Source organism: Petromyzon marinus, assembly GCF_048934315.1.
Source record: "Petromyzon marinus isolate PM22_M1 ecotype Great Lakes invasive population chromosome 78 unlocalized genomic scaffold, UKy_Petmar_22M1.pri1.0 chr78_unloc.2, whole genome shotgun sequence".
Lineage (NCBI taxonomy): Eukaryota > Metazoa > Chordata > Hyperoartia > Petromyzontiformes > Petromyzontidae > Petromyzon > Petromyzon marinus.
The window spans coordinates 452,501-468,147 of NW_027422626.1; the positions used below are offsets into that span (position 1 = coordinate 452,501).

At 56.6% G+C, this 15,647-nt stretch overlaps 1 protein-coding gene across 1 annotated transcript in view; it reads right to left on the reverse strand.

Annotated features, from left to right (window-relative positions):
* LOC142905262 (calponin-1-like) overlaps nt 1-15,144 on the reverse strand; it is a 46,749-nt gene extending 31,605 nt beyond the window's left edge. Inside the window, exons 1-2 of the mRNA XM_076058821.1 lie at nt 15,091-15,144; nt 14,604-14,674 (exon numbers count right to left, since the gene is read on the reverse strand). Coding sequence (XP_075914936.1) covers nt 14,604-14,663 — 60 coding nt within the window. The 5' untranslated portion in view covers nt 14,664-14,674; nt 15,091-15,144. The remainder of the gene's footprint in view (nt 1-14,603; nt 14,675-15,090) is intronic.
* Between the last annotated feature and the right edge of the window lie 503 nt (nt 15,145-15,647).

Below are 15,647 nucleotides of genomic sequence, written 5' to 3' on the forward strand. Positions count from 1 at the left end.
AAACAGAGAGAGAGAGAGACAGAGAGAGACAGACACAGAGAGAGACAGAGAGAGACACACACAGAGAGACAGAGAGAGATAGACACAGAGAGAGACAGAGCGAGAGACAGAGAGAGAGACAGAGGGACAGAGAGAGAGAGACACACACAGAGACACAGAGAAAGACAGAGAGAGACAGACACAGAGAGAGACAGAGACACACAGAGACACAGAGAAAGAAAGAGAGACAGAGAGACAGACACACAGAGAGACAGTCACAGAGATACCCACAACACAACAACAACCGCCATTCACCACTAAGTGGCGGTGACGTCACCACGGCGCTTGTGCCAGGCTAGGTGCACGTTGAGACCACGTGAAGTCTCGAACGCCCGCTGGCAGGAGGTCACGGGGCAGACCCAGCAGGTGCCATTGGGTCGACTGACAGAGATTACCGGTAGATTCACCACCAGCTGTACCCCATACTGTGCCAGGCTAGGTGCAGGAGATCTCGGGACAGACCCAGGAAGTGCCATGGGTTGGCTGCTGTGCCAGACTAGGTGCAGATGCATCACCACCTGTGCCCCCTACTGTGCCAGGCTAGGTGCACCACCTGTGCCCTCTACTGTGCCAACTCGACGCTTTATAGCCACCCGGCGCTCCGCTCGTTGTTGTGAGCGTCGCTCCTCTGCCCTCCGTTGTTGCTGGAGGGCGACTACCTCCAACTGTCCGATAACCTCAGAGTGCACCTAGCCTGGCACTAGCCCCAGTAGCAGCAGCGTCCTTCAAGAGCCTCCTCCTCCACAGAGGCCAATCTTGACACCGCTGGTACCGGTCATTGGCAAGTCCACTCAGCTCCACGTCCTCCTGTACCACATCACTCCATCTCTTCTCTAGCCTGTTCCACTCACTCCCTCACCGACACACCCACTCACTCACACACTCACTCGCTCACACAAACACACTCACACACACTCACTCACTCCCTCATCCACTCCCTCACCCACTCACTCACCCACTCACTCACTCACCTACTCATACACTCACCCACACACCCACTCACCCACCCAGTCTAGCATTCACTCACCCACTCACCCACACACCCACTCACTCACCCATCAATCCATCTGTTCTCCAGCCCGTGTAAGTCACCCACCCACTCACCCGTTTACCCACCCACTCAATCACTCACCCACCCACCCACTCAATCACTCACTCACTCACCCAATCACTCACGCACCCACTCACCCACCCACCCACTCACCCACCCACCCCCACCATCACCACCACCCACTCACCCCCACCATCACCACCACCCACTCACCCCCACCACCACCGCCACCCCCCACCATGACTCTGAACATCAACAAACACCAGCAGGGCAGTCACCATCATCACCAACAGCGAGCAGCACCTTTCAAGGTCACGTAGGAGCGTTAGGAAGCCACGCGTGGGTGAGTGAGTGCGCGTGTGTATGTGTGTGTGCGTGTGTGTGCCTTTGTATGGTTACGTGTGTGTACGTGTGTGAGTGCGAGAGTGGGTGGGTGACTGGATGAGTGACTGGATGAGTGACTGGGTGAGTGACTGGGTAGGTGAGTGATTTGGTGAGTGCGTAAGTGAGTGGGTGACTGGATGAGTGAGTGAGTGACTGGGTGAGTGAGTGACTGGGTGAGTGAGTGATTAGGTGAGCGGGTGAGTGAGCGAGTGAGTGGGTGGGTGATTGGGTGAGTGACTGGGTGAGTGTTAGGTGAGCGGGTGAGTGAGTGCGTGAGTGGGTGGGTGGCTGGATGAGTGATTAGGTGAGTGGGTGAGTGAGCGAGTGATTTGGGTGGGTGATTGGGTGAGTGACTGGGTGAGTGATTAGGTGAGCAGGTGAGTGAGTGAGTGCGTGGGTGGGTGAGTGACTGGGTGAGTGATTAGGTGAGCGGGTGAGTGAGTGCGTGAGTGGGTGGGTGGCTGGATGAGTGATTAGGTGAGCGGGTGAGTGAGTGCGTGAGTGGGTGGGTGGCTGGATGAGTGATTAGGTGAGCAGGTGAGTGAGCGAGTGCGTGGGTGGGTGACTGGGTGAGTGAGTGACTGGGTGAGTGATTAGGTGAGCGGGTGATTGAGCGAGTGAGCGGGTGGGCGAGTGGGTGGGCGAGTGACTGTGTAGGTGAGTGTTGAGGTGAGTGGCTGAGTGAGTGTGTGGGCAGCGGTGGCGCAGTGGTTAGCGATGATCTCAACCGGTCATGGGCGTCCCCTAGGTCGACTCAGCCTCAAATGAGTCGCCTGGTGGAGCGGTGGTGGTGGTAGTGAACATCGCTAGCACTGGGGGAGACAAAGGCGGCCAGGCGTGGTGCTGGCCACCCACCCCCTCTGTGTGTGCAGCAACTGTTGCCACTCGCTACTGAGGGCACTTGCCCTTAGAGGCTATACGGGGGAGCTTTGCCTTTGTGATGTCTCCACCTCTCTCTCTAGAATTGACTAAAAAAGGTGAGAAATTGGAACAATTCTTCAACATTCCACCCCCTCCTCCTCCTCCTCACCCTCCCCCTCTCCTCCTCCTCTCCTCCTCGAACTTCCTCCAGAGACTAGCCCAATAGCGTCTCCATCGAAGTAACTATTAGAATCCCCCGCCCCCCCCCCCCCTCCCTCCTCCTCGAACTGTCTCCACCTCCCACCCACTCACTGCCTCATCCACCCACTCCCTCACCCACCAACTCACCCACTCACCCCCCACTTCCTCTCACACCCACTCACCCACCAACTCACCCACCCACCAACTCACCCAACCCACTCTCCCACCCACCCACTCTCCCACCCACCAACTCACACACCCACTCACTCATCCACGCACTCATTGACCCACCCACTCACCCACCCACTCACTCTCCCACCCACCCACTCACTCACCCACTCACCCACCCACTCACCCACTCACCCATTGACCCACCCACCCACTCACCCACCCACTCACTCTCCCACCCACCCACCCACTCACTCACCCACTCACCCACCCACTCACCCACTCACCCCCCCACTCTCCCACCCACCCACTCACCCCCCACTCTCCCACCCACCCACTCACCCCCCCACTCTCCCACATACCCACTCACCCCCCCCACCACTCACCCACCCACTCACCCACCCACTCTCCCACCCACCCACTCACCCCCCCACTCTCCCACCCACCCCCCCACTCACCCACCCACCCACCCCCCCACTCACCCACCCACTCACCCACCCACCCCCCCACTCTCCCACCCACCCACTCACCCACCCACTCACTCACTCTCCCACTCACCCACTCACTCTCCCACTCACCCACTCACTCACCCTCCCACCCACCCCCCCCACTCTCCCACCCACCCACCCCCCCACTCTCCCACTCACTCACCCACCCACTCTCCCACCCACCCACCCCCCCACTCTCCCATCCACCCACCCCCCCACTCTCCCACCCACCCACCCACTCACCCCCCCACTCTCCCACCCACTCACCTCCCCACTCTCCCACCCACTCACCCCCCCACTCTCCCACCCACCCACCCACTCACCCCCCCCACTCTCCCACCCACTCACCCCCCCACTCTCCCACCCACTCACCCCCCCACTCTCCCACCCACCCACCCACTCACCCCCCCACTCTCCCACCCACTCACCCCCCCACTCTCCCACCCACCCACCCACTCTCCCACCCACCCCCCACTCTCCCACCCACTCACCCCCCCACTCTCCCACCCACTCACCCCCCCACTCTCCCACCCACCCACTCACCCCCCACTCTCCCACCCACTCACCCCCCCACTCTCCCACCCACTCACCCCCCCACTCTCCCACCCACTCACCCCCCCACTCTCCCACCCACTCACCCCCCCACTCTCCCACCCACTCACCCCCCACTCTCCCACCCACCCACCCACTCACCCCCCCACTCTCCCACCCACTCACCCCCCCACTTTCCCACCCACTCACCCCCCCACTCTCCCACCCACCCACCCACTCACCCCCCCACTCTCCCACCCACCCCCCACTCTCCCACCCACTCACCCCCCCACTCTCCCACCCACTCACCCCCCCACTCTCCCACCCACCCACTCACCCCCCCACTCTCCCACCCACTCACCCCCCCACTCTCCCACCCACCCACCCACTCACCCCCCCACTCTCCCACCCACTCACTCACTCTCCCACCCACTCACCCCCCCGCTCTCCCACCCACTCACCCCCCCACTCTCCCACCCACTCACCCCCCACTCTCCCACCCACTCACCCCCCCACTCTCCCACCCACGCACCCACTCACCCCCCCACTCACCCCCCCACTCTCCCACCCACTCACCCCCCCACTCTCCCACCCACCCACTCACCCCCCCGCTCTCCCACCCACTCACCCCCCACTCTCCCACCCACTCACCCCCCCACTCTCCCACCCACGCACCCACTCACCCCCCCACTCTCCCACCCACCCACCCACCCCCCACTCTCCCACCCACTCACCCCCCCCCACTCTCCCACCCACTCACCCCCCCACTCTCCCACCCACCCACCCACTCACCCCCCCACTCTCCCACCCACCCACTCTCCCACCCACTCACCCCCCCCACTCTCCCACCCACCCACCCACTCACCCCCCCACTCTCCCACCCACCCACCCCCCCACTCTCCCACCCACTCTCCCACCCACTCACCCCCCCACTCTCCCCCCCACTCACCCACCCACCCACTCTCCCACCCCCCCCCACCCACCCCCCCACCCACCCACCCACGTGTTTACTGCACCCTGCTGTCAATGCCGGAGGGCTTTTTTAGTCCATTTAAGGGACTCCATTCGTTATTGATGAGATGCAGAGACAAAGCGACCCCAGGTAGCGCCCTCACACAAGCGCCGTGCAGCAGCGGCAAGGGCACGCATCAGGGGTAAGGTGGTGTGTGGCTGGGTAGCTAACACCATCACCACCATCACCACCACCTGGTGATGCACAACGCCTCGATGTTTAAAGGCTGAGTCGATCACCACCACCATCATCATCACCACCACCACCACCACCATCATCATCACCATCGTCATCACCATCGTCATCACCACCATCGTGATCACCACCACCGTCATCATCATCATCACCACCATCGTCATCACCATCGTGATCACCACCACCGTCATCATCATCACCATCATCACCACCATCATCATCACCACCACCACCATCATCATCATCACCATCGTCATCACCATCGCCATCACCACCATCATCATCACCACCATCCTCATCACCACCACCGTCATCATCATCACCATCGTCATCACCACCATCATCATCACCACCATCGTCATCACCATCGTCATCACCACCATCGTGATCACCACCATCGTCATCACCACCATCGTGATCACCACCACCGTCATCATCATCACCATCATCACCACCATCATCATCACCACCACCACCACCATCATCATCACCACCACCATCATCATCACCATCGTCATCACCACCATCATCATCACCACCATCCTCATCACCACCACCGTCATAATCATTACCATCGTCATCACCACCATCATCATCACCACCATCGTCACCACCATCGTGATCATCATCATCATCACCATCGTCAGCACCATCGTCATCACCACCATCATCATCATCACCACCGTCATAATCATCACCACCATCATCATCATCACCATAGTCATCAACATCATCATCACCACCATCGTCATCATCATCACCACCGTCATCATCATCACCACCGTCATAATCATCACCACCGTCATAATCATCACCACCGTCATCATCATCACCACCGTCATCATCATCACCACCGTCATCATCATCACCACCATCATTACCATCATCATCACCACCACCATCATCATCATCACCACCATCATCATCACCATCATCACCATCATCACCATCATCGTCATCACCACCATCATCATCACCACCATCATCACCATCATCATCACCACCACCATCATCACCACCACCATCATCATCACCACCACCACCATCATCATCATCACCACCATCATCATCATCATCACCACCATCATCATCATCTTCACCACCGTCATCATCATCATCACCACCACCACCATCATCACCATCACCACCATCACCATCCTCATCACCACCATCATCACCATCATCATCACCACCACCACCACCATCATCACCACCACCGCCACCACCATCACCACCGCCATCATCATCACCACCGTCATCATCATCACCACCATCACCATTATCATCACCACCACCATCATCACCACCACCATCATCATCACCACCATCATCATTATCACCACCATCATCACCATCATCACCATCATCATCTTCACCACCATCATCATCATCACCACCACCATCATCATCATCAGCACCATCATCATCACCACGACCACCACCATCATCACCATCATCATCACCACCATCACCATCATCACCACCACCATCACCATCATCACCACCACCACCATCATCATCACCACCACCGGCACCGCCATCACCACCTCCATCACCACCCCCACCACCACCCCCACCACGTGAGACAATGATTGCCTTTTAAAGTGAGGAGTTTAAATTCTCCCATTGCCGAGTCACGAAGATCACACAGACAAAGCTCCACCAGGTAGCCTCGAGCAGGGCCGGAGGGGACTGACTCACCCACACACCTACCCACTCACTGAACTACCCACTCACCCACTCACTCACTGAACTACCCACTCACCTACCCATTCACTCACCCACTCACTCACTCACCTACCCACTCACTCACTCACCTACCCACTCACTGAATTACCCACTCACTCACTCACCTACCCACTCACTGAACTACCCACTCACTCACTGAACTACCCACTCACCCACTCACCTACCCACTCACCTACCTACTCACCCACACACCTACCCACTCACTCACTGAACTACCCACTCACCTACCCACTCACCCACACACTCACTCACCTACCCACTCACTCACCTACCCACTCACTCACCTACCCACTCACTCACCTACCCACTCACTCAGCTACCCACTCACTCACCTACCTACTCACTGAACTACCCACTCATTCAGCTGCCCACTCAGCCACTGACTCTTTCAGCTACCCACTCACTCACCTACCAACTCACGCACCTATTTACTCACTCACCTACCCACTCACTCACCTACCCACTCACTCACCTACCAACTCATGCACCTATTTACTCACTCACCTACGCACTCACTCACCTACCAACTCACTCACCCACTCACTCACCTACCCACTCACTCACCTACCAACTCATGCACCTATTTACTCACTCACCTACGCACTCACTCACCTACCAACTCACGCACCTATTTACTCACTCACCTACCCACTCACTCAGCTACCTACTCACTTACCAACACACTCACTCACCTACCCACTCACTCACCTACGCACTCACTCACCTACCAACTCACGCACCTATTTACTCACTCATCTACCCACTCACCTACCCACTCAACAACCACAATAACAGCCACAACTAATTGGCGGTGACGTCACCAATGTCACCACCAATTAGCGCCTGTGCAGGCTAGGTACAGGAGGTCACGGGACAGACCCAGCAGGTGACACAGGTTGACTGCTGTGCCAGGCTAGGTGCAGGAGGAGGTCACGGGACAGACCCAGCAGGTGCCATGGGTTGACTGCTGTGCCAGGCTAGGTGCAGGAGGAGGAGGTCACGGGATAGACCCAGCAGGTGCCATGGGTTGACTGCTGTGCCAGGCTAGGTGCAGGAGGAGGAGGTCACGGGACAGACCCAGCAGGTGCCATGGGTTGACTGCTGTGCCAGGCTAGGTGCAGGAGGAGGTCACGGGACAGACCCAGCAGGTGCCATGGGTTGACTGCTATACCACTCTCTCACCCACCCACACACTCACCCACTCTCTCACCCACCCACACACTCACCCACTCTCTCACCCACCCACACACTCACCCACTCTCTCACCCACACACACACCCACCCACTCTCTCACCCACCCACCCACACACACCCACACCCATCACACACACCCACCCACCCACTCTCACCCACACACCCACCCACACACACCCAACCACTCTCTCACCCACCCACACACCCACCACACACAGCCACCCACTCTCACACACCCACCCACACACCCACCTACACACCCACACACCCACCCTCTCACCCACCTACACACCCACCCACCCTCTCACCCACCCCACCCGCTCACCCACCCACCCTCTCACCCACCCACCCTCTCACACACTCACCCACCATCTCTCTCATCCACCAACCCTCTCACCCTCTCACCCACACAACCACCCACCCTCTCACCCACCCTCTCACCCACCTACAGTGAGGGAAAAAAGTATTTGATCCCCTGCTGATTTTGTACGTTTGCCCATTGACAAAGAAATGGTCAGTCTATAATTTTAATGGTAGGTTTATTTGAACAGTGAGAGACAGAATAACAACAACAAAAGTCCAGAAAAACGCATATCAAAAATGTTATAAATTGATTTGCATTTTAATGAGGGAAATAAGTATTTGACCCGCTCTCAATCAGAAAGATATCTGGCTCCCAGGTGTCTTTTTATACAGGTAACAAGCTGAGATTAGGAGCCCACTCTTAAAGGGAGTGCTCCTAATCTCAGCTTGTCACCTGTATAAAAGACGCCTGTCCACAGAAGCAATCAATCAATCAGATTCCAAACTCTCCACCGTGGCCAAGACCAAAGAGTAGTTCTCCAAGGATGTCAGGGACAATATTGTAGACCTACACAAGGCTGGAATGGGCTACAAGACCATTGCCAAGCAGCTTGGTGAGAAGGTGACAACAGTTGGTGCGATTATTCGCAAATGGAAGAAACGCAAAAAACTGTCAATCTCCCTCGGCCTGGGGCTACATGCAAGATCTCACCTCGTGGAGTTGCAATGATCATGAGAACGGTGAGGAATCAGCCCAGAACTACACGGGAGGATCTTGTCAATGATCTCAAGGCAGCTGGGACCATAGTCACCAAGAAAACAATTGGTAACACACTACGCCGTGAAGGACTGATATCCTGCAGCGCCCGCAAGGTCCCCCTGCTCAAGAAGCACATATACATGCCCGTCTGAAGTTTGCCAATGAACATCTGAATGATTCAGAGGACAACTGGGTGAAAGTGTTGTGGTCAGATGAGACCAAAATAGAGCTCTTTGGCATCAACTCAACTCGCCGTGTTTGGAGGAGGAATGCTGCCTATGACCTCAAGAACACCATCCCCACCGTCAAACATGGAGGTGGAAACATTATGCTTTGGAGGTGTTTTTATGCTAAGGGGACAGGACAACTTCACCGCATCAAAGGGACGATGGACGGGGCCATGTACCGTCAAAGCTTGGGTGAGAACCTCCTTCTGTCAGCCAGGGCATTAAAATGGGTCGTGGATGGGTATTCCAGCATGACAATGACCCAAAACACACGGCCAAGGCAACAAAGGAGTGGCTCAAGAAGAAGCACATTAAGGTCCTGGAGTGGCCTAGCCAGTCTCCAGACCTTAATACCATAGAAGCTGAAGGTTCGAGTTGCCACACGTCAGCCTCGAAACCTTAATGACTTGGAGAAGATCTGCAAAGAGGAGTGGGACAAAATCCCTCCTGAGATGTGTGCAAACCTGGTGGCCAACTACAAGAAACGTCTGACCTCTGTGATTGCCAACAAGGGTTTTGCCACCAAGTACTAAGTCATGTTTTGCAGAGGGGTCAAATACTTATTTCCCTCATTAAAATGCAAATCAATTTTATAACATTTTTGACATGCGTTTAATGCAAATCAATTTATAACATTTTTGACATGCGTTTTTCTGGATTTTGTTGTTGTTATTCTGTCTCTCACTGTTCAAATAAACTTACCATTAAAATTATAAACTGATCATTTATTTGTCAGTGGGCAAATGTACAAAATCAGCAGGGGATCAAATACTTTTTTGCCTCACTGTACACCACCCACCCTCCCCTCTCACCCACCCCACCCTCTCACCCACCCACCCTCTCACCTACCCTCTCACCCACCCCACCCCTCTCATCCACCCACCCTCTCACCCACCCTCTCACCCACCCACCCTCTCATCCACCCACCCTCTCATCCACCCACCCTCTCACCCCACCCTCTCACCCACCCACCTTCTCACCCACACACCCACCCACCCTCTCACCCACCCACACACCGACCTTCCCACCCTCTCACCCACCCACTCTCTCACACACACACACTCTCACACACACCCACCCTCTCACTAATCCACACACCCACCCATCCACACCCACCCACCCTCACACCCACACACACCCTCTCACCACCCACGCACCCTCTCACCCACCTTCTCAACACACACACACACCCCCCCACTTTCTCACACACACACCCACACACCCACCCACCCTCTCACCAATCCACCCACCCCACACCCACCCTCTCACACACATCCACCCACACACACACACCCACCCACCCTCTCACCACTACACACACCCTCTCACCCACACACCCTCTCACCCACCCACACACCACCCACACTCCCTCTCACCCACCCACACACCACCCACCCACCCTCTCACCCACACACACACCCACCCACCCTCACCCAACCACACACACACCCACCCACACACCCTCTCACCACCCACACACCCACTGACCCACCTTCTCACACACACACCCACACACCCACCCACTCTCGCCCACTCACACACCTACCCACACACACCCACCCACCCTCTCACCACTCCACACACCACCCACCCACCCTCACCCACCCACACGCCCACCCAGACACCTTCTATGGTCCAAGGCACTGCTAATAAATAACCAAATTGCCTCAACAACGCTGCCCCCTGTGCCTGATGCCTTACATGGGAACGAACGATAGATGGACGACGTTTCAGGCTATGCACCATCGTCAGGGCACGTGATGAGTCTCACATGAGTATCTGTGGGTGGTGAGTCTGTGTGGTGAGTCTGTGGGTCTCTGTGTGGCGAGTCTATGGGTTTGTGTGGTGAGTCTGTGGGTCTGTGTGTGGTGAGTCTATGGGTCTCTGTGTGGTGAGTCTGTGGGTATCTGTGTGGTGAGTCTATGGGTCTCTGTGTGGTGAGTCTGTGGGTCTGTGTGGTGAGTCTATGAGTCTCTGTATAGTGAGTCTGTGGGTCTGTGTGGTGAATCTGTGGGTCTCTGTGTGGTGAGTCCATGGGTCTCTGTGTAGTGAGTCTGTGGGTCTCTGTGTGGTGAGTCTGTGGGTCTCTGTGTGGTGAGTCTATGAGTCTCTGTGTGGTGAGTTTGTGGGTCTGTGTGGTGAATCTGTGGGTCTCTGTGTGGTGAGTCCATGGGTCTCTGTGTGGTGAGTCTGTGGGTCTCTGTGTGATGAGTCTATGGGTCTCTGTGTGGTGAGTCGATGGGTCTCTGTGTAGTGAGTCTATGGGTATCTGTGTAGTGAGTCTGTGGGTCTCTGTGTGGTGAGTCTATGGGTCTCTGTGTGGTGAGTCTGTGGGTCTTTATGTGTGAGTCTATGGGTCTCTATGAGTGAGTCTGTGGGTCTCTGTGTGGGTGAGTCTGTGGGTCTCTGTGTGGTGAGTCTATGGGTCTCTGTGTGATGAGTCTATGGGTCTCTGTGTGGTGAGTCTGTGGGTCTCTGTGTGAGTGAGTCTGTGGGTCTCTGTGTGGTGAGTCTATGGGTCTCTGTGTGTGAGTCTATGGGTCTCTGTGTGGTGAGTGTGTGGGTCTCTGTGTGGTGAGTCTATGGGTCTCTGTGTGGTGAGTCTGTGGGTCTCTGTGTGGTGAGTCTATGGGTCTCTGTGTGGTGAGTCTGTGGGTCTCTGTGTGGTGAGTCTGTGGGTCTCTGTGTGATGAGTCTGTGGGTCTCTGTGTGAGTGAGTCTGTGGGTCTCTGTGTGGTGAGTCTGTGGGTCTCTGTGTGATGAGTCTGTGGGTCTCTGTGTGGTGAGTCTATGGGTCTCTGTGTGGTGAGTCTGTGGGTCTCTGTGTGGTGAGTCTGTGGGTCTCTGTGTGGTGAGTCTGTGGGTCTCTGTGTGGTGAGTCTGTGGGTCTCTGTGTGTGAGTCTATGGGTCTCTGTGTGGTGAGTCTGTGGGTCTCTGTGTGATGAGTCTGTGGGTCTCTGTGTGGTGAGTCTGTGGGTCTCTGTGTGGTGAGTCTGTGGGTCTCTGTGTGGTGAGTCTGTGGGTCTCTGTGTGGAGAGTTTGTGGTGAGGGTGGTCAGAGTGGTGATGGTGAGGTGACAGTCGTGAGGGTGACTGTGCTGAAGGTGGTGAGAGTGGTGAGGGTGGTGACAGTGGTGAGGTGAGGGTGGTAAAGATGGTGAGGGTGGTGAAGGTGGTGAGGGTGGTGAAGGTGGTGAGGGTGGTGAGGTGAGGGTGGTGACAGTGGTGAGGTGACAGTGGTGACAGTGGTGAGGTGAGGGTGGTGAAAGTGGTGAGGATGGTGAGGTGAGGATGGTGAGGTGAGGATGGTGAGGGTGAAGGTGGTGAGGGTGGTGACAGTGGTGAGGGTGGTGAAGTTGGTGAGGGAGGTGTCAGTGGTGAAGGTGGTGAGGGTGGTGACAGTGGTGAGGTGACAGTGGTGAGTGTGGTGAAGATGGTGACGGTGAAGGTGGTGAAGGTGGTGAGGGTTGTGAGGGTGGTGAAGGTGGTGAGTGTGGTGAGTGTGGTGAAGGTGGTGAGGGTGGTGAAGGTGGTGAGGTGAGGGTGGTGACAGTGGTGAGGTGACAGTGGTGAGGTGAGGGTGGTGACAGTGGTGAGGATGGTGAGGGTGGTGAAGGAGGTGAGGGTGGTGTGGGTGGTGTGGTGAAGGTGGTGACGGTGAAGGTGGTGAGGGTTGTGAGGGTGGTGAAGGTGGTGAGTGTGGTGAGTGTGGTGAGGTGGTGAGGGTGGTGAAGGTGGTGAGGTGAGGGTGGTGACAGTGGTGAGGTGACAGTGGTGAGGTGAGGGTGGTGACAGTGGTGAGGTGAGGGTGGTGAGGTGAGGGTGGTGACAGTGGTGAGGGTGGTGAAGGTGGTGAGGTGAGGGTGGTGAAGGTGGTGAGGTGAGGGTGGTGACAGTGGTGAGGTGAGGGTGGTGAGTGTGGCGAAGGTGGTGAGGGTGGTGAGGGTGGTGAGGGTGGTGTGGGTGGTGAGGGTGGTGGTGGGTGGTGAAGGTGGTGAGGGTGATGACAGTGGTGAGGTGACAGTGGTGAGTGTGGCGAAGGTGGTGAGGGTGGTGAAGGTGGTGAGTGTGGTGAGGGTGGTGAGGGTGGTGAAGGTGGTGAGGGTGGTGAAGGTGGTGAGTGTGGTGAGGGTGGTGAGGGGTGGTGAAGGTGGTGAGGGTGGTGAAGGTGGTGAGTGTGGTGAGGGTGGTGAGGTGAAGTGGTGAGGATGGTGAGGTGAAGGTGGTGAAGGTGGTGAGGTGACAGTGGTGAGGTGACAGTGGTGAGGATGGTGTGGTGAAGGTGGTGACGGTGGTGAAGGTGGTGAGTGTGGTGAGTGTGGTGAGGGTGGTGAGGTGACAGTGGTGAGTGTGGTGAGGGTGGTGAGGTGACAGTGGTGAGGATGGTGAGGTGAAGGTGGGAGGGTGGTGAGTGAAGTGAAGGAGTGACAGTGGTGAGTGTGGTGAAGGTGGTGAGGTGACAGTGGTGAAGGTGGTGAGGGTGGTGAGGTGAGGATGGTGACAGCGGTGAGGGAGGTGAGGTGAAGGTGGTGAGGTGACAGTGGTGAGGATGGTGAGTGTGGTGAGGTGAGGATGGTGAGTGTGGTGAGGTGAGTGTGGTGAGGTGAGTGTGGTGAGGTGAGTGTGGTGTGGTGAGGATGGTGAGTGTGGTGAGTGTGGTGTGGTGAGTGTGGTGAGGTGAGTGTGGTGAGTGAGGTGAAGGATGGTGAGTGTGGTGAGTGTGGTGAGGTGAGTGTGGTGAGTGAGGTGAAGGATGGTGAGGATGGTGAGTGTGGTGAGTGTGGTGAAGGTGAGGATGGTGAGTGTGGTGAGGGTGGTGAGGTGAGTGTGGTGAGTGTGGTGAGGTGAGTGAGGTGAAGGATGGTGAGGATGGTGAGTGTGGTGGAGTGTGGTGAGGTGAGTGTGGGGAGTGTGGTGAGATGAGTGTGGTGAGTGAGGTGAAGGATGGTGAGGATGGTGAGGATGGTGAGTGTGGTGAGGATGGTGAGTGTGGTGAGGATGTGAGGATGGTGAGTGAGGTGAGTGTGGTGAGTGTGGTGTGGTGAGTGTGGTGAGGTGAGTGTGGTGAGTGAGGTGAGTGTGGTGAGTGTGGTGAGGTGGTGTGGTGAGTGTGGTGAGTGTGGTGTGGTGAGTCTGGTGAGGTGAGTGTGGTGAGATGAGTGTGGTGAGTGAGGTGAAGGATGGTGAGGTGTGGTGAGGATGGTGAGTGTGGTGAGTGTGGTGAGGTGAGTGTGGTGAGGATGTGAGTGTGGTGAGTGAGGTGAGTGTGGTGAGGTGAGTGTGGTGAGTGTGGTGTGGTGAGTCTGGTGAGGTGAGTGTGGTGAGGTGAGTGTGGTGTGGTGAGTCTGGTGAGGTGAGGATGGTGAGTGTGGTGAGTGTGGTGAGGTGAGTGAGGTGAGTGTGGTGAGTGTGGTGAGGTGAGTGTGGTGAGCCCTCTCACCTTGTTCTTCACTTCAGCGGAGAGCCCGTAAGCGGGTCCTTTGACGAAGTGAGTCGACATTTCGTCCTAAGCTTCGCGTCAAAACAATTGAGAATTATAAGAAGACTGGAATAAGTTAATTTATTTTTAACGACAAATACAAAAACAATTTGCGGTAACAAAAGACTAAAAACTTGCATTAGGCGGAGGGATGGTTTCTGCTGTTGTTGTTGTGAAGAGAGAGAGAAGCTGAGGTAAAGTTTGCTGTTGTTTTAAATATGATCGCGGGTTTTATTTAGGATTTAAAAAAAAACTAAACTTATTTTAAATAAAAAAAATCTACTTTTTTAACTTTCACCTCAACTTCGTAATGAAATATATATATTTATTTTTTAACTTTATAATAAATCACCACTCAGCCCCCAACCACCTCCCCTCAGGCATTAATTAACGGTTAAAAAAAGGGCGCGAAAATTGGCCCCCTGGGGGGGGGGGTTGGGGGGGTCACCACTGAGAGAAGCGCGCGCGACCCGGCAAACCACCACTGTCCGTTATGTGGCTGCCCCCCCCCCATCTCCTACCTACTCGCCCCGCCCCCTCCTCTAAACCCCGCCCCCTTCTCATCGCTTGCCCCGCCCCCCTTCGTTCAACCCCCGCCCCCTCCACCTCATCGCCACGACCCCTCTGCTCAACCCCGCCCCCCCCTTCTCATCGTTGCCCCGCCCCCTCCCCTTCGTTCAACCCCGCCCCCTCCTCCTCATCGCCACGACCTCTCAACCCCGCCCCCTTCTCATCGTTGCCCCGCCCCCCCTTCTCATCGTTGCCCCGCCCCCCCCCTTCGTTCAACCCCGCCCCCTCCACCTCATCGCCACGACCCCTCTGCTCAACCCCGCCCCCTTCTCATCGTTGCCCCTCCTCCTAACCGCCCCTCCCCTCCTCATCATCGTCCCCCTCTTCACTCAACCCCTCCCCCTCCTCACCCCCCTCCCCCTCCTACTCAAAGCCCCTCCCCCCCCTCCTCCTCACAGCCCCCTCCTCTCGCCCCTCCTCTCACCGCCCCCCCTC